Source organism: Geotrypetes seraphini, chromosome 17 (assembly GCF_902459505.1).
Source record: "Geotrypetes seraphini chromosome 17, aGeoSer1.1, whole genome shotgun sequence".
Taxonomy (NCBI): domain Eukaryota; kingdom Metazoa; phylum Chordata; class Amphibia; order Gymnophiona; family Dermophiidae; genus Geotrypetes; species Geotrypetes seraphini.
This window is the reverse complement of record NC_047100.1, coordinates 4,716,989-4,742,928: the sequence shown is the minus strand read 5'-3', so window position 1 is coordinate 4,742,928 and position 25,940 is coordinate 4,716,989. Positions and strand designations below refer to the sequence as shown.

The 25,940-nt window shown below is 43.5% G+C and overlaps 1 protein-coding gene across 5 annotated transcripts in view; it reads left to right on the top strand.

Annotated features, from left to right (window-relative positions):
• PLXNA1 (plexin A1) overlaps positions 1-25,940 on the top strand; it is a 529,295-nt gene that overhangs the window by 154,538 nt on the left and 348,817 nt on the right. For all 5 annotated transcript variants that reach the window (XM_033926178.1, XM_033926177.1, XM_033926179.1 and 2 more), the window contains one exon: positions 20,698-20,880. In XM_033926178.1, the coding sequence (XP_033782069.1) occupies positions 20,698-20,880 (183 nt within the window). The remainder of the gene's footprint in view (positions 1-20,697; positions 20,881-25,940) is intronic.

Genomic DNA, 25,940 nt, shown 5'->3' with positions numbered 1-25,940 from the left:
GATCAAAGGTTGTCTTGGCAACATTTCTCACTTCATGGAGGAAGTGATATGGACTGACTTTATGGCTCTACCCTCCCTTGTCTGTCATTCCCTCTTATCTCGCCCTGGACACAAGCAGCCTGGAGAATAAGGAGAATCCACCTCCTGCTCCATGAGACTGAAATTCCCCTGCCCTGGAATCCAGGTAGATGCCAAACCCCCTCTCCCCCCATTATGTGTATAAATCTGCTATAATGAGTCTCGGCCAGATGTTCATTAGCTTGAAATCCTATCACTGCCCCTTTCTATTCAATATCTTCTTCCTCTCCCCTTCAGATTAGGCTGATGTCCAGTCGTACTGATCAGTTGATCACACCCTGTATGTTTCGGTGAGTTGCTGACTGGAAGTTGGTCTCACTGAAACTAGTAGAAGATCCAGCCATGAGTATGAGCTTGCTGGTCTCTCTCGAACAGCTGTCCTGACCTATCAGCTTCTGTGGCCCTGTATACTGGATCAGAAAAGACCCATCTTGAGTATGTAGATGCAACTAAGATTTTGCCTGTGTGAGCAATAACAGAACATTTAATGCTCTACCAGAATAAATATGTTTGTACCTTTTTCTAAGTCCAACAGTTTCCAGAATAGAGGTAGTATTTTCCTTATTGACAGGGTAGGAGGATCTGTCTCGTGGAGGGAAAACGGGGGTAGTATAAATATAGATAGAAAACCAGAGAGTAGGGTTAAATGGCCAGTTCACTCATTGGAGTCAAAAGCAGTTTCAAAAAAGTGAGAATTTAGCTTGGATTTGAAGACTGCTAGAGACTGAGCATGACTTATTGATTCAGGCAACCTGTTCCAGACATATGGTGAGGCAAGAAAGAAGGGACGGAGTCTGGAGTTGGCAGTGGAGGAGAAGGGTACAATAAGAGGGGCTTGCTCAATGAATGGAGTACACGGGGAGGAGCATGGGAGATGAGTGAAGAGAGATATTGGGGGATTTCAGAGTGAATGTACTTGTAAGCCAGTAAGAGGAGTTTGAACTGTATTTGGAAATGGATGGGGAGCCAATGAAGTGACTTGAGGAGAGGGGTTATGTGAGAACAGCGGCTCTCATGGAATACGAGTCATGCAGCAGTATTTTCAATGAATTAAAGAGGTAAGAGATGGATACATGGGAGACCTGAGAGAAGTACGTTGCAGTAGTCTAAACGTGAGGTGATGAGAGCGTGGATAAGGCTTTTGGTAGTATGTTCAGAGAGAAGAGGTTGGATTTTTGTAATATAGAGGAGGAAGTGACAAGGTTTTAGTGGTTTGTTGGATCTGAGCATAGAAGGAGAGGAGTCAAAGATCACCCTAATGGGCGCATAGAACAGTGAGTCTTGCTTCATGTCTTCCCAGAGAGAGCTGTGCTCTGTTTCAACCCTCTCCCTTTTTCATCTCACCCTGCCATGGCACCACAGTTTCTCTTGACTGAGACACATGGCTGATGGCTTTTGCTGGAGCACAATTGAAAAGTATTTTTAAACCAGCCTGGTAGTAGCTGAGGAAGCAGCCTTTCCCAGGCCAAGGCTGGAATTACTGCCTCTGCAGAATCCATGAACCACGCTGACCCAGGTAGCAGGGGCTGGATCTAACCATCCTACCCACACCTCCATGAAATTGCGCAGTGCTGCCACTGGGACTCCAGGCCAAGCCGTTTTCACGTTGTGTTAGTGTGGTGAACAGTTAAGTTTTGGAATGTTAGAATGGCGTTTTGATGAAAAACATGCAGGGAGAAGTTGGGAAGAGAGGCTTTTGCAGGGGCGGTTCACCAACATGACAAGAAAATGGAACTTTCTGGTTCGGTGGCTGAGGAGGAGTTTAGGGTTGACATGAGAGCAGGCACTGAGCCGGGACAGCCTGCAGGCTGACTGAGGGGCATGTCACTTTTAAGTGGGTTTTACCTGGTTCAATAATATAAGGTGGATGGGCTGTCTAAACCGTTTTTCCTCTAGTTAAGATGGACTATTTATTTATTCGCAATATTTCTATTCTGCACTATCAGTTTCTAGGTGGATTACAGATGCACATACATAGTTAATAAGACAAAACTATAGAAACTATATTTTTCACAAATAGCACGCTGGCTCTAGTAACACTAAATATTACACTGTTACAGTACAGATTAGCATTTTGCATAAATATTAATTTATTTATTTTTAGCATTTATAGACTACGTATAGCTTAAGTGGTTTATTTCCTGGTGCTCAAGTTTTTCTACTTTATGATTGCCGGCCAGTGAGGAGCAGGGTGACCACGAAGCATGTGCTGGCTTTGTGTGTTCTGCTAAGTGAACCCTTAAATAATGTCTATCGCGTGTGCTCCATGCAGACGTGTTGCTTCAGAGAAAAAAAGACAAGTTGATGCTTTTTGTGTCTTTGGACCAGCCATTTAATCCTTCATTACCATCACCTACAAGCGTAGATTTGGGGTTCTCCAAGGACAGAAAAAGCCAGTGGCGCGGCAAGGGCAAGAGGCGCCCGGGGCAGCGGTCCCTCTCCCCCACCCTCTTCTCCGCTTCCCCTCCCCCAGCCTCCACACGCTCCTTCCCTGCCCCCTACAAGCTCCAGAAGAAAAGGTGCTACACGCTCACTTTTGTGATAAATTGCACAGGTAAGAGAGTTTCTGCAAACCGCCTCCTCCCCATGGGTGAAAGTAAGAACTCATTGAAACACACAGCCTGTTACTTACAACTGAACAGAGTGCTCCTGGGAACAGGATTAGGATGAGGCTTGCAAATGTGCAGTTTTGAATGAGCAAATGTACATGTTCTCAAGTGAAGAAGCATCTGCAGAAAAAGATGTGCAAATCCCTATAAGGACTTTTCCCTTTGGGTAGTTTTGAAATTGAAAGTGTGCATACGCGTTTCCTCTGACAACCAGTGCAAGGTCCTCAGGAGATTTTCAGAATTGCTTCCAAAATGTAGAAATCGGAAATGAAGCAGTCTGCGCTCCTTGCTCTGCCTCTTGGGATCAAGTTAGTGCATTTCAGCAGCCACGTGCACCATATGACACCAGGTCACTTTTCTAAAAAAAAGTATTCAGCTCCTTATTTCCATGTAGCCTCAGCAAAGGGTGATGCCCGTGGCACTGCCAGGGTGAAAAGAATCCCTTCTCCAGTCAATCACATTGGGTACCTTTTTTATGGTGCCCTCTCCCCCCCCCCCCCCCCCCCAATTACAGGAGCCTCACTGAGTAGCATCCCAACAGTACCCTTAGTTTAGTCAAACCTTTGCGACTAAGAGACACTGGGAGTAAAACGTCTTATTAAGTGAAAGCAGGACAGGTCCGTGGTAGTATCATCACAGAAGAGACCTTGCTGAAGCCTGCTGCTTCTTCGCCTTGGGCTAGTAAGTAATAAACTGGTAAGAGCTGGCAAGCTCTGAATTATTGATAGGCCTCTACAATTGCTGCTCATGAGGAAATTGCTGTACCTCACATTTCTACTGACTTTGTCGTAGACAATAGTAGATCCTTGACCCTCAAATGCTCAATACCAAGACTGGATAGGAGAGAGGGAATGGAGAGTGGAAGGGCTGATATTGTGTCAGGTGGAGGAGTGGAAGGGTGGAAGGGTTGACAAGAGGCAGGATGAAGGGGAGGTCAACACTAGGCCTGATGAAGAGAGTGGAAGGGTTGATACTGGGAAGGATGGAGGGAAGGATGAGTGGAAGGGTTGACATTGGGCTTGATGAAGAAAGGAAGGGTTGATACTGGAGAGGATGAGGGGGGAGTGAGAGTGGAAGGGTTGATATTAGGTCAGATGGAGGAGAGGAAGAATGGAAGGATTGACACTAAGTAGGATGGAGGGGAGGGGGAGTGGAAGGTGAACACTAGGCCTGATGAAGAAATAGGAGAATGGAAGGGTTGATACTGGGAAAGATGGAGAGAAGGAAGGGTTGATACCAGAGAGGATAGATGGGAGAGATAGTGGAAGGGTTGATATTGGGTTAGATGGAGGAGAGGGTGGAAGGGTTGACACTGGGCAGGATGGAGGAGTGGAAAGGTTGACATTTGGTAGGGTGAGAGGAGGAATGGAGGGGGTTAAAGAAAACTTTTTTTTTTTTTTTTTTGCTGGTGTAAAATCTAAGGACCCATTTGTGTGGCATGAGTGATGAATATAGAGTTTATAATTTTGCAGGAAGTCTCTGCTGTTCCACGTGACCTTCTCTTTATGTGTTCGGTCCTTTAATTTTCTTCAGTGGAGCTTTGAAGAGTGCCAGATGTTAACATTCCAGCCCAACCTATTATTAGAGACAGTTTCCTCAGGGGTTGCACAACATCTGGTGATATGGATGAAAAAACTAGAAAATGACTTCATTCTACCGCACTTATCAGAGAGAGCTGCTGATGTTGGCCCTGCCCTTCGAGCCTCTCTCAGTGGCCTCAGGCTGCTTCTTCAATTCACAGAGTTTATCCTGGTCTGGGTGTGGTGCATGATCCCAGGTTGGTAGGAATGTGCACTGGATACTTTCACTGAAGACTCTTTTTTTTTTTTTTTTTTTTAATCTCTCAGGTGTGTTTTTAACGGAGAGCATTTCCAGTCCTCATGTTTGGGGAAGTGTGTGTTGTACAGTTCCCACTGTTTTTACTTTCACATGGGGGACGGTCTGAACATGCCTTTAATTTGAGAGGAAGGCTGAACCAGGTTTGTTTCATTCTCATTCCCTTGGGCAAGTCTCGGCAAGAGAAATATTTTGGAATCTTATGTTCCCTGATATCTGCCGGCATCGCTTCTAAAGTGTTTCCATTCTGTACTTGAAGCAACTAAATATTCAGCTCCCACCGTTCCTTGTCGGTTCAAAGGACTGCTTGTTTTTCTTTTTAAGAAGATTCTAGCCAATGGCTGTCATACCTTCAGACTGTGCTTGCCAAAGGATTGCGGCAATATATAAATGATAGAACTACGTAGCTTTTGCTTAGTGCAGGCTTTCAGTTCTAAATGGGTCAAAAACAGCTTTTTGACCCCCATCCCCTCCTCATGATAAAAATAGATTCAAATCTCCCACCAAGATATGGATGGGATGGAGGGTTGAATATGCTTTAGGGATCCTGTGATCTTGAATGAACGCTCCATTGTATTTCTTCCAATAAAGACTAGACTTTTACACCTTGTACATCATAGAAACATAGAAGAAGATGGCAGAAAAGGGCCACAGCCCAACAAATATGCCCACTCTAATGACCCCCCCTAATTTCTTCTTTGAAGTGATCCCACATGCTTATCCCATTTTCTCTTAAAATCCAGCACGCTGCTGGCCTCAATTACCTGCAGTGGAAGACTGTTCCAATGATCAACCACCCTTTCAGTGAAGAAATACTTCCTGGTGTCACTATATCTCCCACCCCTGAGTTTCAACGGATGTTCTCTTGTCGCCTTAGGTCCTTTAAGAAAAAAGATATCCTCTTCTACCTCAATACGGCCCGTGACATATTTGAACGTCTCGATCATGTCTTCCCTCTCTCTACGTTCCTCGAGTGAGTATAGCTGCAACTTACCCAGCCGTTCCTCATAAGGGAGATCCTTGAGTCCTGAGACCATCCTGGTGGCCATTCGCTGAACCGACTCAATTCTCCGCACATCTTTTTGATAGTGTGGTCTCCAGAATTGTGCACAATATTCTAGATGAGGTCTCACCATGGATCTGTACAACGCCATTATAACATCCGGCTGACAAAACTTCTTCGGATACAACTCATCATTTGTCTAGCCTTGGAGGAAGCTTTCTCCACTTGATTGGCAGTCTTCATGTCTTCACTAATGATCACTCCCAAGTCCCATTCTGCTGCAGTTCTTGCTAAGGTCTCACCATTTAGGATGTAAGTTCTGCATGGATTTCTGCTGCCAAGGTGCATGACCTTACACTTTTTGGCATTAAAACTTAGTTACCAAGTTGAGGACCAATGTTCCAGTAAGAGTAGGTCCTGCGTCATACAGTCGGGCACTGTGGTTTTGCCTACTATGTTGCATAGTTTGGTGTCATCGGCAAATAATGTAATTTTCCCTCGAAGTCCCTGAGCCAGGTCCCTTACGAAGATATTAAATAGGATTGGACCCAAGACCCAGGGAAGCCAAAAGATTGGACACCCCTGCATTAGAGTATTCAGCACCCCTGTTAGTTTTGAGCAGCTGCCCCCTCCCCAAACAGGAAGAGGAAGGGTCAGTATCTGGGCTGCCAGAAAAGCCACCTCATAAACTGAAGCTTATTGAAAGAAAGCATTACAATTTGAGTTCCTAACTTGGGGGATATAGAGGGGCTAGCACCTCTGAACCCCCTCCTTGCATGTGAATCTGTATGGTGCCTTTCTCAGGCTAGTGTCAGCCCAATTCCTGATGAAGGATGTTTCCTGTCACGTTTTTGCATGTATCCTAAGAATTACTTAGTACTGTAAATGTGAGATTGGTGATGTAACAAGAATGGGTAAAAGTGAATAGATTTTTCATTTTTTCAAAAATTACAAAGACTAGGGGACACTCTATGAAACTGCAGGGAAATACTTTTAAAAGAAATAGGAGGAAATATTTTTTTACTCGTAGAATAGTTAAGCTCTGGAACACATTGCCAGAGGTTGTTGTAAGGGCAGTTAATGCATTTGGTTTTAAAAAAGGTTTGGAAAAGTTCCCGGAGGAAAAGTCCATAGTCTGCTATTTGGAGAGACATGGGGGAAGCCACTGCATGAAATGTTGCTACTCTTTGGGGTTCTGGAATCTTGCTAGTTTTTGAGGTTCTGGAATGTTGCTACTCTTTGTGGATTCCTTATGGAATGGTTACTGCTGTAGCCCTGGTCCCATTCACACAAAGACCAAGGACACTAGTGCTGCCCAATACACTTCAGTGAATCAATTTCAATCGATTCTTTGTCCGAGAAAATCAGACTCTCAGATTCAGCGCTCCCCTGGGGAGACCTGTTATACCTCCGAGGCCTCCTAAAGCAGCCACGGTGGTGGATGGTCAGCAGCGGCATCATTCTGAATGGGCTGCTCGCAGCCTGCCCTGCTGGGGCCTTCACTCTTCCATGTCACTAACATCACTTATAATGTGGCAGAGGGAAGCCCTAGTGAGGCAGGCCCGCGAGTAGCTCTTTCAGAGCGATGCCACTGCTGACTGTCCACCACCACTGCCTCTGCTGGTTTAGAAGGCTTCAGAGGTATATCGGGTCTCATGGTGGGAGAGTCGGTGGGGTACTGCTGCTCAGGGGGATGGGAGGGACGGATGGAAAACTACTGTACAGGGGGATGGGAGGGTGGAAGGAATGGAAAGCTGTTATACAGGGGAATGGGTGGGAGGGGAGGAAAGCTGCTGCACATGGGAGGAGAGATGAGGAATTGTTGGGAGTGGAGGAGAGGAAAGGAGAGAAGAGGTAAAAGGGGTGAGAGGGAGAAATCCTGTATATAGTGGGAGAGGGGGATATGCATGGAGAAGAGAGAGGGAGAAATGTTGGACATAGGGTGGAGGGCAGGGAGAGAGAGTTCTTGGGGAGAGAGAAAGACATGTTGCACATCATAATGGAAGGGAGGAAGGGAAAGATGCTGCATGGAGGGGAATAGAGAGGTTTGACCCAGGGCACAAGGCAGGAAAACAGAGAGAGATGGTAGACAGTGGGAAAGAAATGTTGGATATGACAGTGGAAGGTAGAGAAAAAATAATTGTATTTTCTGTTTTGTGATTACAGTATGTAAGATCTGAAATGTCTATCCTGCTAGAGCTGGTGTTAGATAGCGAGCGTGAGCTAAGACCTAACAGAGAGAGGAAAAGTCTTTTTTGTTTATTTTGTTCAAACCACAGTGCTGGCGTGGGGTTGGAGAGGGCAAAAGGGGGGGAGGTGGGGGGTGAAGAGGTCACAAAATAAACCTGCCACTGCTTGCCCTGGATTGGCCACCTTGAGAATGGACTACTGGACTTGATGGACCATTGGTCTGACCCAGTAAAGCTATTCTTATGTTCTTACTGAGGATATGATTTGCCAGTGCCCTACGGGAAAGGGGGGGCAGCACTCGTCCTTCATTCCTTCGTCTGACTGCAATAACTATCCTAATGCTTGGAATGAAAACTGAGACATTTATTAGAAAATGTTATCACTCAGGAACTCTCTGCATTCCTGCTGATAAGAGCCTGACTTGAAAACGTCCGGGAAGACTGGACATATCCTCTTTTTAGAGGACTGTCTAGGTGCCTGGAGGAGTTTCCCAAACCCAGCAGTTTTGGAAGTCCCCGACCTAAGGTAGCGTCTGGAGGGCCTCTGCGCATGTGCGGACGTCAACATGATGATGTCATATGCATGCACACACATGCATGACATTATCACGTCAACATGCACAGATGCGGTCCCGAGCTCAGGGAGGTTCATGCGGGGGCAAGGCTGGTGGCAGAACAGGGCGTGGCCAGGTATCCTTTCTTTCTTTTTTTTTTAAATAGAGGAAATTTGGTAATCCTGGTCCAATCTATACCAGTCCTGAGCAGGTCCTTCTTAAATCTTAGTGCCCTGTCATTCTTGGGTCTTGTTTCCTCTGCTAATTAATTTAGCTCCAAGAGCCCAGCCTACTTCTTGGCTCCACAACCTGCCCAGTTTCCTGCCTTGCCCACCTTCAAAGAGCCTCTAATTGAGGTTTCAGCATCTGGAGGCTGTGATTTGCTTGAGGTCACACAGCGAGCCTGACATGAAGGAATGGCAGTGTGGTCGCTGCTGTACCCCACTGTGGCTTGGGATTGCTGAAGAGAATGCGAGAGTAACTTCAGCTAATTCATTTCAGACCCCGGCATGGAATTCATCTCTTCCTCTTTCAGATACTCTTTTTTTTTTGCAGGGTGTAACTGTGTGGCTGAATTAATCCAGGCCTGGCAAGTGGGAGATAGGGAGAACACAGGCTCCAGGCCCTCCTGCCAGACCCGCCTGTGTTTTTACTGACAATTAATTCCAGCTTCCTGCAGCCTAATGGAAACATTCCATTTCAAAGCCTGCATGCAGTGTCAGAGTCTGAAAGAGTTCAGGAGACATATCTGTGTATTGTAACTCAAGGGCTCCACGGGACGGGACGGAACAGGCTCTCTGCAGCTGTCTCCTAGTCCCACAAGCTGCCCTGTCCCTTGTTTGGTTTTTCTTTGTTGATCTTGTAATGTTCTTTTGGGGTAGCTGGCTGGTGTGAATCCCATGCAGGAATTTCGAAGCTGGGGAATGTATATTCTTATTGCTTTAGTACCTTTGGTTTTGTAAGGGATCAGCTGTATTTGGGAGATGGTCAGCTTTTGTTTTTCCAGGTGAGCTCATGTGATGGGTGATCCTGGCAGAAGAGAGAATTTCTGAAATTGTCATGTATTCAGGTGCTAGAACATCTTTAGGAATTTTGCTGGAAACTCAGCTTTTGAACTTCTCAAATTGTGAAATCCTTTACAACTTCTATTTTATTGCCTTCAAGCTCAAAATCTTCATCATTTTCTTGTTCATGATCTTTGTCTTATGTTCAGCTCTAATCCCATGTTATGACTTTTGACTTTGACTTTTTTCAGTAGATAAAGCATGTCTTCTTTGCTGCTCCTGATGAGCGTTGTATCATCTGCATAGGACAAGTTGTTTATATTTCGGCCACCAATTTTGAAACCTACGCTCTTCTTCCAAATTTTCTTTTCTGAAGATGGCTAAACGAGTAAGGTGACAAGATGTATCCTTGCCTGACGCCACATTTTATTGGAAACAAATCAATGTAAATCAGTTGTAAAAGATTTCAATTTCCTGGGATTTTTGTAAACAAAGAAGCGAGTAACATGGAAGAAATACTCCGCAGAATAGCACTGGGTCGCTCTTCAATGAAGGCTCTTGACAAAGTATTTCGAAGTGAGGAAATAACACTCCAAACGAAGGTCAAAATTGTCCACACATTCATTTTCTCAGTGGTCAATTACGGATGTGAAAGCTGGACAAAACGGAAAGAAGATTTGAACTTTGGTACTGGAGAAGGATTTTATGTGTGCCATGGTCCACCAGAAGAACTAACAAATCAATTTTGGAAGAGATCAAACTGGCTTTGTCACTCGAAGTACAAATGATGAAGTTAAGACAGGTCTTATTTTGGTCACACCGTCAAAAGAGAAAGATCATTGGAGAAGGATGTTACTTTTGGGAAGATTGAAGGAACCAGGCGACGAGGGCGACCTTCAATCAGATGGCTGGGCATGTTGAAAACAACCCTGGGGATGACTCTGGAGGACTTTACCGGATTAGCACAAAACCGATCATTTTTTTAGATCTGTAATTCATCAAGTTGCGTTGAGCACTGGTGAAATGGTTTTCTGCACTGTTCCGGTGGCATAGTTCGTGCTGCTGGCTCCATCTTATCTTTATTAAAATTTGATAGACTGCTGAATGGCCAAAATTGCATCACAGCAGTTCACAGAGAGGTTGGATAAAATATAATACAAAAAAAAAAAAATCACAAGGTGTTCATTACAACGATTTTGAAAAGGTTAAGCACAAATAATACGCAGCACCAAAAGCATTACAAAGATGTTCACCACCATATAACGATATGATGCATTTAACAGTACAAAAAAAAAATAGCATGCCGGTTCTGAGTATTAGCCCCTCAAATTTCCCATTACCTTCGATACCCTCCTAGACTGTAAGCCTTTTTGCGAAGGTACTTACACCTGAAGCCTCAAGTTTCACAATTTTAGTATTCAACCTATTTAAAATAATTAAGCAGCTTATAATTTTAAAATCAAACAATGTAAAATTTGTAGCATGGCATAAACACAAACCAGCAATCTGTAATCATAAGCACAATATAGCAAATGAAAGCTGAATATCCTGCAAAAAGACATTAACAACAAAATAACCTACAATTAAAAAAAACCACAAGAGATAATTGCAGAACTCGGATTCAGAGACAGGTAGAGGCTCCTAGTCTAGATTCAAACGAAACAAAGAAATAAAGAAAATCATAGATGCTCTGATTAGCACATCCAAAATAAAGGAAAACCTGTGTGTCATGGAAGGTTTTTAAACCAGTCTTAAATTTCTTATAGGCCATTTTTACTTGCAGATCAGTAGGTAAGTTATTCCAGAGGTGTGGGGCAATAACCCCAAATGACCAGCTTCTAGAAGCATCAAACCATACTATACAGTGTGAGCACTTATCAATGTTGTACAGTGCTGGGTTTGCTCTGTAGGCGCAAAGGAAGAAATCCAACTGAACTCCAGTAGACGTCAAGCAACAGGAAACCAAAGGCAAAAGCTGCGGCGACGATGTACCTGATGCCAAGTCTTTATTTCTATTATTAAACGTTATTTTTGCAATGTGGTTCGCCTTGATGATAAGGTGCAATTCCCGGTGTCCAGTTTGGGTGCACATCCCCGGTATAATGTAATACTGCACCCAAATTTTAGCAACGCCCCATATCTGCTCATGTCCCTTCCGTGGCCACGCCCCCTTATGTGTTGCAGTTGTTAGAGGACAGCTCATAGCAAAAAATGTACGCCCAGTTCCAAATTGGTGCCGTGTTAATTAGAACACAGTTATTGGCACTAATTGGGTTCTTTGCTCATTTACTTCCCCTTTTATGAAGCCGCAGTGGTAAAGACTCTGATGCTCATAGAATTCCTGTGAGCGTCGGAACTTTTACCGCTGTGGCCTGCGATAAAAATCCCCTAACGCAGCTTCATAAAAGAAGGGGTTAATTGGGTGTGCATCTTGGATTGGCGTCCAAAGTTTGGGTACCATTTATAGAAACTGGGTGGGGGGGGGAGGTAATGTGTATTGTTAGTAATGGGACCTGGGGCGAATAACACACATTAATGGTGTTAATGTGTCCTAATGTGAGATTCCTTTTTCATAAATGCTCCAAATTCACGTTAGAATATTTGTAGATTCGAAAATTCCTGAATAATCGGGAGAGTTTAAACGTATAGTACATAGGCCCTGATTCTATAAAAGACGCCTACAATTATGTGCCTAGATTGGAGCTGCTGCCAGTAACAAGCAAATTGGCACTTTGTAATTGGGTGGTAGGTGCCTATCTCAGTAGGCGCCTACCGGAAAGCAGATATGATTAGCGTGTCATTAGCAGATATGATTAGCATCTTGAGCGTGTTTTGCATGTAGATTTATTTACTGCCTGCTTGAAGAAACTCACCTGCAGCAAGAATTAGCTGAAACCTATGCAGTGCACAATTACAGCCGTAAACCAGTACACATTATGGCATAGTCTATTACTTATGATATCAACAAAGTGCACCATAAAACATCTTAATAGATGACATAGGGGGTAAGCAGGGGTGGAACAAATGGACAGGGAAGATAAACAGAAGATAACTAACTTAAGGTCAGCTTGCATTTAGAAAAGGTGCATTGAAATGATTTCAGCTAGGGTAGGAGTTGAAAAGCAAGTCCTGCTACTGAATGTAGAGCCAGAGTTAGTCCTTGTAAGAAATTTCATGCTCACTTAAGAAGAATCGCACCTTGTGAGCCCAGCTGCCCTGCTAGGAAGAAGGCGTGGTAGGGGTGTGTATCGACCTGCCTCAGGAGCACTGGCAGACCTTCAGATAAAATGCAGGGATCCCTCCTGTATACGCCCTGCAGCGCTGTTCTGTCGCCAGCTGAATGTGGTGGTTCTGAATTCTCAGAGATGGCGCCTTCAGGTTGGTTTTTACTGGCACCTGAGACACTGCGGTGGCCTCACTCTGTTGATTTTGATGGGGTTTCAAAGCTTTCCTTAAGCGTTTTTGCCATAGAGTGCACTGCTTTATGGGCAATGCCCTTCTGCTTTTCATCAGCTTTTGACTGCCATTTTAGGAACTTCCTCTTGACTTATCAGTATGTTGTTCCTGACCAGTTCTGGAACCTCTGTTAGTGTGTTAAACCTCCCAGTAATCTTCCCTTTCCAGTTTAAAAAGTTAGAAAGAACATTTATTTATTCAGTTTTCTATACCTTCTCTCAGGGGAGCTCAGAATGGTTTACATGAATTTATTCAGGTACTTGAGCATTTTGGGGCTCACAATCTATCTAATGTACCTGGGGCAATGGGGGGATTAAGTGACTTGCCCAGGGTCACAAGGAGTAGCATAGGGTTTGAACCCACAACCTCAGGGTACTATGGCAGTAGCTTTAACCACTGCGCCACTCTAGAAATCAAAATGTAAAAAGTGAGCCAAGTGTAGGACAATCAAGCCATTGTGACATCACTGATGAGGTTGGCTCTTATTGGTGGAATGAGGCATTATGACATCACAATACCAGCTGTGGTTACCAGAGACAGAAACTTTTTTCTCACACTATTTATTTAATTTTCTATACTATTCTGAGCTTCCTTGGGATATAGAAAATTGAATAAATAACAAATAAATTCTACCATCATTTAACTCAGGGGTAGGGAACTCCAGTCCTCGAGAGCCGTATTCCAGTCGGGTTTTCAGGATTTCCCCAATGAATATGCATGAGATCTATTTACATGCACTGTTTTCGATGCATATTCATTGGGGAAATCCTGAAAACCCGACTGGAATACGGCTCTCGAGGACCGGAGTTCCCTACCCCTGAGTTAACTGTTACTGTGTTTTTAATATCAATCTCGCTGCAGTATTCTGCACCACCTGAAACCTCAGAAACTCAGCCCCGGCCCTACAAAAAAAATATAAGAAAGGTTTGAAAACGAACCCCCCTCCCCCTTTTACTAAACCACGATAGAAGTTATTAGCGCAGGGTCTTACTGAATGCTCTGCGCTGCCCCCGATGCTGATAGGAACTCTGCTTCCGCTCCTTGGTTGTCTGTTGCTTTGTATTTTGATTTGGTTTTAACAGGGTATATAACATTCTAATGAAACGTCAACATGCAAAAAACGTCAACATGCAAAAAACGTCAACATGCAAAAAACGTCAAAATGCAAAAAAATGTACTTAGTTGCAGCAAAGAAGTGCTCTCCTACTAGAACGCGTGACACTACGGGTTTCGTCTCAGCGACTGCTTGAGGAACTTGTGTAAGCCCAATCAAATGGTAACGCAATGAGCTGTAAGGCTTCTCTGCTGCTTTTCTTTGCAAATGACAGAGACTGGCCTTTTTGCCCTGGTTCTTTGTTTAGATAAGTTTATATATTTCAGCCTGGTCTTATTTACTTATATATAGATCTGCCATCTATCTAGGTAAATTGACATCTGAAAGTTGCCCACTTCCCTCTTAGTCTGTGGTGGCTTTATGATGTATTGTTTTGCTTTGAGTCCAGCTGCTGCCCCATTCTGCTTGTTCACTCTTTCCAAAAATACAAGGACTAGGGGGCATGCAATGAAGCTACTAAGTAGTAGATTTAAAACAAACCAGAGAAAATATTTCTTCACTCAATGTATAATTAAACTCTGGAATTTGTTGTCAGAGAAGGTGGTGAAATCACGAGTCGATGGCACCTAACAACAACACAGAAATAAACAAATAATTTAAAATTGTGCTTAACCTTCTATCTATCTGGCCTACCTTATACAAACCAATCTCTCTGCTCATCAAGTTAGGTTGTGTTCACAAGACGTGTTATTCTACCATTAAGCAAAGGTGGGAGCCTGTTCACTCAATGTAGGACATTCTCGATCTATGCACCTGGATTGTGGAATATGCTACTTCAACCAGTAGCAGGTGTTTACACTGTTAGGAAAGGTCTGAAGACCTATCTGATTGCACAGGCAATTTGTTTAATCGCCTAGATGCATTCTGTATGCAAATTAATTCTGTTATTGAATTCATTGGTATTTTGTAATTTCTTCATACGTTTCATCACACATCAGTGGCGTAGCGAGGGTGAGTGGCGTCTGGGTTGGTGGCAACCCTCCCCTGCCCTCCTCTCTACCCCCCCTTGCTCTTTCCCCGATCCTGCCTACCATACGTGTCTACCCTTCTTCCTTGATCCCGCCTGCCATGCGCGTCCCCCTTCCTTTCGTTGAAGTTGTTGCTCACGATGGTCATTGACGTGCTCCTCATGACCCTGGAAGTGATGTCAGCAGGAGAACCAACGGTGTCGCAAAGAGCATGTTGTTGACTGCTGCGAACAACTTCTTCAACTAGAGGTATGGGGGGAAGGGGGCGCATGCGTGGAGAGGAGGAATGGGACGAGGAGGAGGAAGGGTGTCTGTGTCCCCACCAACATGGTGCCCAGGGCGGACCGCCCCCCCCCCCTTCCCTTTACTACATCTCTACATATGTTCATTATACCTCACTTTGAGTTGTGGGGATTAGGTGAGCCACAAGCCCATCTTTTATCACATAGATCTCGAAGGGTTGTTAGGAGTGGTCAGGGTTCAGAGACTGCTTTCGATCTGGTCTTCCACAGGGCTTGGTTTCTGTTATAGACAATTTGGATCTGATGTCCAACGATGGGTGGAAGTTAAGAAGGATCAGGATGCTGCTCCAGGTTCTTTGGATGGATGTTTACAATAAATTTTCAATGGGTTAAAAGCCTGAATTGAAACTAAATTTAGATTGAACTCATTATGTGTGACTTACAGGGCAATGCATAGGTCTTGATTTCAGCATTAGCCTACCTAAACAACCGCCTAATCCAAACTACCTCAACCAAACATAGGAGAACCTACAAACCATTCACTCATCCCCCAATCAAAGGCGTCAAATGAAAAAACTGTACGATGGCCTTCTAGCCACACAAGCAGCAAAACTAGACTGCCAACTCTCTAATTTACTGATAACGACTCTAGACTACAAATCGTACAGAAAAGAAATAAAAACCATTCTATTCAAGAAATCTTTAAAGACAAACTAACACCGCAAGACTCATCCCAATTCTCTGAAGCAACTCGCTCTACTCTTCAATTCCTCTGGAAATGGCCAGATAACTCCTTTTGTAATCTGCCTTGAACCGCAAGGTAATGGCGGAATAGAAATCACTAATGTAATGTATCTAATGACAGGGGCAAAGTGCTTTGTTTCGTAGGATACCTTTGACTTCTAATGAAACATGCATTTGTTTTGTGAGGGGAGAAGCCTGCGATGTTGCTGATTATAAATGGCCGGTCCCACATCTGGTAATTCAGTGCCAGGTACCTGAATGAGAACCGATACTGAATTTCTGGGTTGAATTCAGCCACAGTGGCCAGTGTTTAAGGGAAAATTATGTTCTTACCTGTTAATTTTCTTTCCTTTAGACGTGGCAGATAAATCCAGCGCCCCACCCTTTCTGTCTGTCAGCTCTCGGTTTCTGTTTCACGAGTTTTAGACGATTTGTTATAGTTGGTAGTTGTATTCTATGTTATTACCTTTGAAATTTAATATGGGAAAGACGTTTTTTACCTGTTAACCATATTTCTGGTTCCGGATGCTTGGGCAAAGAGCAATACTGCAGATACAGGGAGCGTACCAACCAATAGGACCACCTGTTAATCAGTTTCTCTATCTCCATCTGCTGGTAGATGTATGCTAACCCATTGGTCTCTGGATTCATCTGCTTCTTTTGCTAAGGAAAGAATAATATGCTCCCTAAGTACTTTTCCTGTCAGATGGAAGGATACAGCATATGTTATATGCTCTCTGCTGTTTCTTCTCTTTTCCCCAGGATTATACAGAGTTTCTCCTGCTCATTCTTTTGTGCAAAGTCTTTGCTTTTTCCTTAGTTTTGAGGAAAAGTGTATCTCTGTATTTTGCCCCATATGAAAGGAAATGAATTTTGGTTTCAATTTCTCCTGTATTGCATTGCAGGTAGAGTCTGGCTTCTTGGGGTTCTCATTTCAGTTTTGTTTGTCTCTTTCTGTTTCGAGTCTGTGATCACTTTTCTGTATTGGGTGAAGGGGTCTGTCTGTGTTTTTTGCATGTGTAACCGAGGTCAGCTATTCTGCTGGTGGTGCAGCTTCCAAGAAAGTCTGCAAACCAAATGCAGTGGCCACACCAAGCAGGCCTGGATCCCAGATCCTGCACATAACTCTCCTCCTCCTCCACGCCAATACTTTTTCTTTGCCTCACTAAGCTGATCACACATCTAGCAGATGGACAGTGGGAGCCGCCAAATTTCAGACCCCATGGGGCTCCAAATTCTTGCTTAATTGAGGAGGAAAAACATTTCAGTGCTTTTGTTCCCAAGGATGAGGATTAGTGCTTTTTCAGGAGTGCCTCAGTTAGCGCTGGTAACATACTGCCACGCTGAGTGCCTGGCTGTACTGAGTGGACACTCTGGAGAGCTGTCTCTGCCATCTGGGCACAGTCAACTCATCAGATGGCCAATGGTCTGTAATGGGCTTCTCTTTTAGAAGGCAGTGTATGTGCCGTTAGGGAACTTGCCAGCCTGCAAGCGGTTAAAAGAATCGGCATGAATTAAGTTATTTTTCCCTCAGCCCCCCTCCCCTGTCGAAATGTTCTTGCCTTTGTCTGAAGTGTGATGCTATGTGACTGGCATTTTACTTATATAAAAGTCCCACATGGATTTATTCTCCTATTTGCCAGCATAAAAAACCTTTCCTAACATCCTTTTTTAAATTTTTTTCACCATTTTTTTATTTACATTTCAAACTAAAGTAAATATTACATTTTTGAAAGAAAACCTCTTCTGCTTTTCTGCACACACTCTGTGTTGCTGCTGTGTGGTTTGTCATCAGAAAAAGCAAAAGCATCCAGACACGTGGGATAAAAGCGTTCTCACTCTACTGGGGTAATAGTCTGTCATTAACCCCCCTCTTCTACAAAGCCGCACAGCAACAGCCCCGAAGCCTTTTAAATCTCTATGGGCTTCGAGGCTGTTACCGCGCGGCAGCCGCTAGTCTGGCTTTTTAGAAGAAGGGGTAAATATTGGGCTGGGCTGGACTTCGAGGGACAAAGTAAAAAATGTAGATTATCTCCGGGCAGTGCATTTCACCAGTCCGGGTTGTATGGTCAGCGGTTCTTGGGTTTTGGTTTCTTCCTAATTGGCTTTTTGAAACATAAGAGATTCAAGAAAATGCACACTATATAGTGATAGAATTGTCTAAGAACATTTGCAATTCTTTCACTATATAGTCTATATTTTGAATTTGTTCTATTTTGTATAGTGTGTTCTTTGTTTATGGTCTTTGAAATATAAATTATTCCTTTTTACTCTGGGCCTTACATAGGGTACTTACTCAAATATAAACCGATCCGAATATAAACCAAGGTGACCCTTTTCCCCCCCAAAAAGGAGGAAAAAAAGGTTGACTCGAATATACACTGACACTAGAAACGAGTGATCCTGGTGAGCTAGTCTACAAAGACCAGACATATGTTTTAACACAATTTTTTTTTTTAACATTAAAATATTTTTATGAATGGAAAACCCCTGAGGAAGGATAGTACGCAATCGGCACACAAGGAGAGGGTTTCGTGCATTGTGTGCACATCTGTCTTGAAGAAAGGAAATCATGGAGGCAGGCAAGTTTTATACCTTGTTCGCCTCCATTATTTCCTTCTTTCGGTTCTACTTGTTCTTGGGACCTTCCTTGCTTTGCAAATCTGTCTCGTGCATATTCATTCAGAAAAAAACAGACTGGATTTGGGGGGAGGGGTTCCCCTTGGACTGGCTTGTGAAACACTGATCTAATTAACCCCTCCCCCCCTTTTACAGAACCGTAATAGGAATTCTATGAGCGTTGGAGCTGTTACCGACGCGGCCGGTGCTAAGAAAATATGCTATGGTTTTGTAAAAAGGGTGCAAATGTATAAAGGGTGCGAGAAGTAAGACGTCAACGTGCAGCAAGCTGAATGTGATTCCGTAACAATATCTGGGTGCCCAGATTCCAAAGTAGAATATGTTGGTTATCTTATGATATGTGAGAATACGGGTGATTTTAGGATTATGGGAGTGTTTTTAGTTTTGTTTGTTTAAATGATTACGAATGTTTCTTGTAAACCGCCAAGGATTTTAGGCGGGTAATAAATAGTTTTAATGGGGGCAGACATAGATTTCAATCTGAATACTTTGGAGGAAAGGCGGGAGAGGGGAGATATGATAAAAGACGTTTAACTATCTAAGTGGCCTAAATGCACGGATCGAGTTTTCCTTCATTTGAAAGGAAACTCTGGAATGAGAGGGCATAGGATGAAGTTAAGAGGTGAGAGGCTCTGGAGTACTCTAAGGAAATTCTTTTTTACAGAAAGGGTGGTAGATGCGTGGAACAGTCTCCCGGAAGAGCTGGTGGAGATAAAGACTTTGAATTCAAGACAGCGTGAGACAAACATATGGCATCTCTCAAGAAGAATAGGAGATAGTGGATGTTGCAGATGGACAGACTGGATGGGCCATTTGGCCTTTATCTGCCATCATGTTTTTATGTTTAAATTAGCGCAAGTCGGTGCGTACACGCCAACATTTAGGCCTGCCCACTTATGCCTGTGGCATTCGTAAATAGACACATCTAAATTCTGTGCTTTAGCGCATAAATGGCACCTGCTCTGTAACCTAATGACTGGATTCTCTAAACGGCGCCATTATTGGTGTCCGCCTTAAAAGCGGCTGCCAATCGTGCGTCAATCATGAAGCAGCACAGTTTAGAGAATCACGCCTCCAGCAATGGTAGGCACCAGAAATGTTTTCCATTGCAAATGCAAGCAGTGTCTCACTTCCGGTTCACCACACAATTGTTTCCCATGTACTCACCTTTATAGGGACCCCTGAAGAAGACTTTTTGTCGAAACGCAGACCGTGTTGGATCCTGTATCCCTAGCGGACTAGGTCCTTTAAGGCTCTTATGTGGATGATTTACTTTTATGTGGATGGAATTATTTTATGTGGATGATTTCAGTGGACCTTTGGAACTTTGACACTTTCAAATAAAGTCCATTTGGGAACATCGTCACTCCACAGAGTTTTTTTGGTTTTCTCTGGATTTTCTTCTTAGTGGATATTTGGGGGTCAATTCCTTTTGTTTTTTTGCTACTTAGGATTTTAAAGGGTTTGAGGCTTACACAGATGAGGACGGAGCTTATGCATTGGTGGAATCAGGCATTATGACATCACAGTTTGAGCTCTAGAATGTTGCAAACACAAGCAGTGTCTCACTTCCTGCTCACCACACAATTGTTTCCCACGTACTCACCTTTATAGGACCCCCAGGGACCCCTGAAGAAGACTTTTTGTCGAAACGCAGACCGTGTTGGATCCTGTATCCCTAGCGGACTAGGTCCTTTAAGGCTCTTATGTGGATGATTTACTTTTATGTGGATGGAATTATTTTATGTGGATGATTTTAGTGTACCTTTGGAACTTTGATACTTTCAAATAAAGTCCATTTGGGAACATCGTCACTCCACAGAGTTTTTTGGGTTTTCACCAGAAATGTTGGCCGGGGTTTTCAAGGCCTACAATTCTGGCACCTACCTTTGACATGAATCGTGTTTCCGTAGGTGCTTTACGGAGCATAATGCCACTTCTGACGTTAGCTGTGCCTACATTGGCATTAGGCACCATAAAGCACCTAAGGAGGCGTGATTCCGGTGCCAGTAGGCACCTTGACAATCAGTTAAAATGTCATTTAACCTGCGTTTTTCACTTAGCTTGGGCACCTACCAGCACCTAAAAAAACCAGGTACCGTTTATAGAATATGGGTCCAAATGTGTAATTTGCCATGCATGCTCATTGCTTTCTATAATCTTTTTTTGTTTCCTTTATTTCATTGGAAATTATTTGTAACTTTATGTATAGAATGATTAATGATCAAATCCATCTTACCCCTCCCCTCCTCTTCTACAGCCTCTACAGATCGATGACAATTTCTGTGGTCTGGATTTCAATCAGCCACTAGGTGGCATGGTTACCATTGAGGGAATCCCCCTTTTCCTGGACAAAGAGGATGGAATGACCTCGGTAGCTGCCTATGACTACAGGGGACATACAGTCATTTTCGCTGGGACCAGGAGCGGGAGAATCAAAAAGGTAAGATCTCTACTTAGTGGAGGCTGTAGAGCAGGGATCTCAAAGTCCCTCCTTGAGGGCCGCAATCCAATCGGGTTTTCAGGATTTCCCCAATGAATATGCATTGAAAGCAGTGCATGCACATAGCTCTCATGAGTATTCATTGGCGAAATCCTGAAAACCCAACTGGATTGTGGCCCTCAAGGAGGGACTTTGAGACCCTTGCTGTAGAGTGACCCAGTGTCCTTGCAACCTGCCTGAAGAGTAGGGGGGAAGGGAGTTGCTATAATTAATTACTTTGCTTCTGATCTTCAAATTTGAATCACTGATTTCTTTATTTTTATAACTTTCCTTGGGTTCCAAGAATTTTTCTGATGTGAAACAAAGGCGTCATGGTTCACAAATCATGGCATGTTAAAAATTGTGATTCAAAATGAAGATGGCAATAGTGAAGTGAGTTGGCATCCTGAGCCATTGTATGGCAGGCTCTGACTGCTCTTGCTTTTGTGTGCTAGGCAGAGTATGGATAGACCTGACACTAGTTAATGGTATGGTACAATAAATGCAAATAGGGCTCCTACTTGCTGGAATTTTAATCTACTGTTGAATGCATGTGAGAGAGAGATACAGTGAGATCAAGGAGACCTGAGAAGAAGAATCGAGAAAGGGGGTAGGAATAGGGGAATTCAAGGTCTGTGCTGGCTGGCTGCTTTCAGTTGAGCCCATTACTCTTTGGAAGGGTGAAATGTTCTGTTCTTTATGGAGATGAGCCAGGTCCAGTGCGGATGCAAGCAAATCTTTGGTTCGTCAGAAAGGCTTTGGAAAACTGGTGACTGTGATGTCCCTCTCATCCAGGTCAACCCACAGAGACAGATCTAGTTCTGGTTTTGCTCCATGCCTGGAAGAAGAAGGGGAAGCAATCATTTTTCATTATTAAGAAAAAGTGGCATATATCACAGATTGATTTTATGGTGCTCTTCCTAAATGTGGAGAGGATGATGTCAAAACATCTGGTTGTTTACAATAATCATTTGCTAAGCTTGTTTGATCATGTGACCTCAGCCTTACTAATTGGGGGGGGGGGTGCTAAACTCTGCTATAAACTTCTGTTATGATATACTAATATTAGCAAAAATGAAGGAAAGTGACTTAAGGCGCCAGTGCCTGATGGTTCTCTTATTTCACTTGACAGTTTAAACATAAATTTGTGTCTGGTAGATGACAGACAGATATGCAGAAATTTGTTCTTTTCCTCTGTCTCTAATCTTAGCCTGTGCTGCTCTTCCCTTTCTTCATCATTGGTCTTCTGTTTCTAAACTGTTAAGAGGTTGCAAGAGTGAGAAGTATCCTTCTGCCTGCTCTCTGTTAAAGGGCTTTAATCCCAGGTATCCAGGAGATTATCCTAAAGTTGAGAGAATGGAACTTGGGTTTCCCTGCCCTCAGATGATCTTTATCATGTCTTAATGCTTCAGTATCTGCATTGCTCTGTTTCCCACTAGCTGATGGTTAAACATGATCATAATTAGGGTTAATATATGGCTCCAGAAATAGGAGGATAGATTCAGACATCCGTGTTTTACTTCCATTGCTGGTCGCCATATCTCAGAAGGGATATAGCAGAATTAGAAAAGGTACAGAGAAGGGCAACAACAATGATAAAAGGGATGGGACTTCCCTATGAGGAAAGACTAAAGTGGCTAGGACTCCTCAGCTTGAAGAAGAGATGACTTAGGGGTGATATGATAGAGATGTATAAAATACTGACTTGGGTGGAAAGGGTAGATGTGAATGGTTTGTTCACTCTTTCCAAAAATACTAGGACTAGGGAGCATACGATGAAGCTACTAAGTAGTAGATTTAAAACAATCAGGAGAAAATATTTCTTCACGCAACATGTAATTAAACTCTGGAATTTGTTGCCGGAGAATGTGGTGAAATCATTTAGCTTAGCAGAGTTTAAAAAAGGTTTTAATAATTTCTTAAAAGAGAAGTCCTTAGGTCATTATTAAGATGGTCTTGGGAAAATCCACTTCTTATTCCTGGGTTGAGTGGCATGAAATCTATTACTTGGGATCTAGTTAGATACTTGGGATGGCCTCTGTTGGAAGTGCAATGCTGGTTTGTCCCAGTATGGCAATTCTTATGTCTCAATTTCTCTTCCTTACTTCCACTGCTTTCAAGGGATATCTTAGTCAGTCCTTCTTTTTCAGGAGCCATGTGGTAATTTGTCCCGGAGGAAGAGGCTTACAATTTCATTATTTCACTGCTCAAAAAAATGTTGATTTATCATGAAGCACAAAGGATTTGGGAAGACTGGCATAAGGGCATGACACCCTCGTGAAACTCTTACCTAGTATAATTTACATGTGTAACGGTATCACTTCAGGCACCTTCCTCTCGGGTGAAGTTTCATAGGATTGACTTTCCTTTGCTGATTCTGTACTGCAGCTGTTAGGAATGAAGGGCCTTCTGTGTATCTACGCAGGTTTTCTGGAGCAGGGGAAGGTTTCCTACATGCTAAACATATTTATAATGATAAAGGTTTATGCTGCAGTTGAGGTCAGGACAACCTCTAGATGTGCAGATGTCAGTGCAGGGTTCCTGGGGTGCTTGTGAAGGGCTTGCTTGGATTTTTAGGGGGGGGGGTTCCCCATGGTTTGCAGTTAATCATTAAAATGGCTGCTGTACTAGGAGTCTGTGTTTGAATTTCTAGAGCCAGCTGAAAACCTGGAGCAAAATGTGTAAGAAAAGGTGTTTCTACAATGCCAGTATAATAGATCGTCCTAGAAAAATCCAAGAGTAGTTGGTGCCCCAGGGCAAGTCTTCGGCCTAATGACCTCATTCTGAGATTGTGATAATTAAATTGAACGATCATAATCCTGGCAACAATAAACCTCCCAGCACAGTCCTGTAAAAACACAGAATTGGACATCACACTGTAAAATATCGAATGTTGCTTTTGTGTATAATAAAGGCAATTTTCAGAAGACAGGTAAATGGGCTATTTGAAAACTTTCCACTCTCTTTGCAGGCAAAAAAAAAGGTGCTGCTGGTTCTTTGAGTTTTTGTGGCTTTGAGGATCTGTTGTTTTTGCTTTGACTGCGCTGTGGCTAATTGCTCTTCTGCTCTAGATAATCACTTAAGGCCAGATTCTCAAAACTTTAACACGGTCGCTAAACACCTTAAACAACCTGGGCCAATCAGAGCCTTAGGCCCCTCCCTGGATGCATCTGGGGAGGGGCCTAAGATTCTGATTGGCCCGACACATAAGGCCTCACCCATAGGAGGGGCCTTAAACAGCCTGGGCCAATCAGAGCCAAAGGCCCACCGCCATTAAGAAGAGGCAGGCCAGCTGGCCAGAGGGAGTAGGCATTCCTCTGGTTAGCCATCTGAAAGTAAGGTAAGGAGGGGGGGGGGGGGTGTTGCATGACGGCGGGCGAGCATGGGCATCTCTCCCGTTGCTGAGGGGATGTTGGTTGGCGGCAGGAGATATTGGGCATCTCTCCCAAAACTTGATAAGATTATATTGTACTGGTGTGTGAGCATTTTCATTCTGGTCATTTTCACTTTTTATGCAAGCTGAAATGTAAGGAAATAGCTGAAATGAAGAAAGAAACAGGAAAAATTTCCCCTTACCCACAGAGCTCTAGGAAGGGGGGTATCGGTGACATGTCTGGGAGCAGCGCAGGCACTGTGGTTTTAAAGAACGTGATAAATGTTTAATCCTTGGAGTTTTGCTTACAAGTAAGAATATTTTGGATTGGGCTGGAGGAAGTTGTGGGTTGTTCTCAAGCAAGATAGCTATGCCCAGCTTGTCTGCATCCTAAGGGTGCCTCTCCCTTGCCATCAAGGTTTTTAACCCCTCGCAAAATACGATGAAGTTGGTGTGTAGAATCTTTCAACTCATTCAGACTTAATGTGACTCGTTTTCAGGCATGACTCACTGAGGGACAAAGGTTGCCCTCTGCTTGATAAATTTCTTAGATCTCTAGGTGTTGGAATTATTAAGCTACAGGACCTGTTTAATTAGGAAGACTGTTACTTGGGATTAGAGAATGACACGGGGACAAATTTTTCACAGTCCCCGTGGGAGCTCATTTTCCAGTCCCCGTAAGTTCTTTTCCTGTCCCTGCCCCATCCCTGCAAGCTCTGTCCTCATCTGCACCAGTCTCAAACACTTTAAAATCATAAGTATTTGAGGCTTGTGCGGTTAACCCTTTCAGGACCAAGGGACATATTTGTCCCATAACTTTAAAATCCTATAAATTTTGATTGGGATAGTCTGCAGTTCTAAATTTGATATGTACGGATTCCATAGGATACTGCCTTTATGTAAACAAACTGGTTCCGACATTCATTCATTAGCGTCGTTGCCAGATTGACGAGAAGATTCACTTGCCACACTGTCCATAAGCCAGAAGTGTGATTTTTTTTTAAATAAAAATAATGATATTTCACAAAAAAAATCAATTTTTTGGCATCTGCAAGCCCTTTTTACCATAAAAATGTCGTCAAAACCACAAAAATTGGCCTACGATCCTTATGGTCCTGAAAGGGTTAAGACAGAGCTTACAGGAATGGGACAGGGACAGCGACCAAACTCGCGGGGATGGGACGGGGAAATTGAGTTCCTGTGAGGATGGGGGGGGCAGATTTGTCCCCGTGTTGTTCTCTTCACCAGTGGTTCTCAACCCTGTCCTAGGGGACCCCCAGCCAGTCAGGTTTTTAAGATATCCCTAATGAATATGCAAATTTCTCTCATGCATATTCATTAGGGATATCTTGAAAACCCGACTGGCTGGAAGGTCCCCTAGGACAGGGTTGAGAACCACTGTTCTACACTGCACCACTCTAGAAATCAAAATGTAGTAAAAGTGAGCCGAGTATAGGACAATCGAGCCATTGTGACATCACTGATGAGGTTGGCTCTTATTGGTGGAATGAGGCATTATGACATCACAATACCAACTCTGGTTACCAGAGACAGAAACTTTTCACACTATCTATTTATTCAATCTTCTATTCAGTTCTCTCAAGTGGAGAATGACACGGGGACAATTTTTTCCCCATCCCCGTGGGAG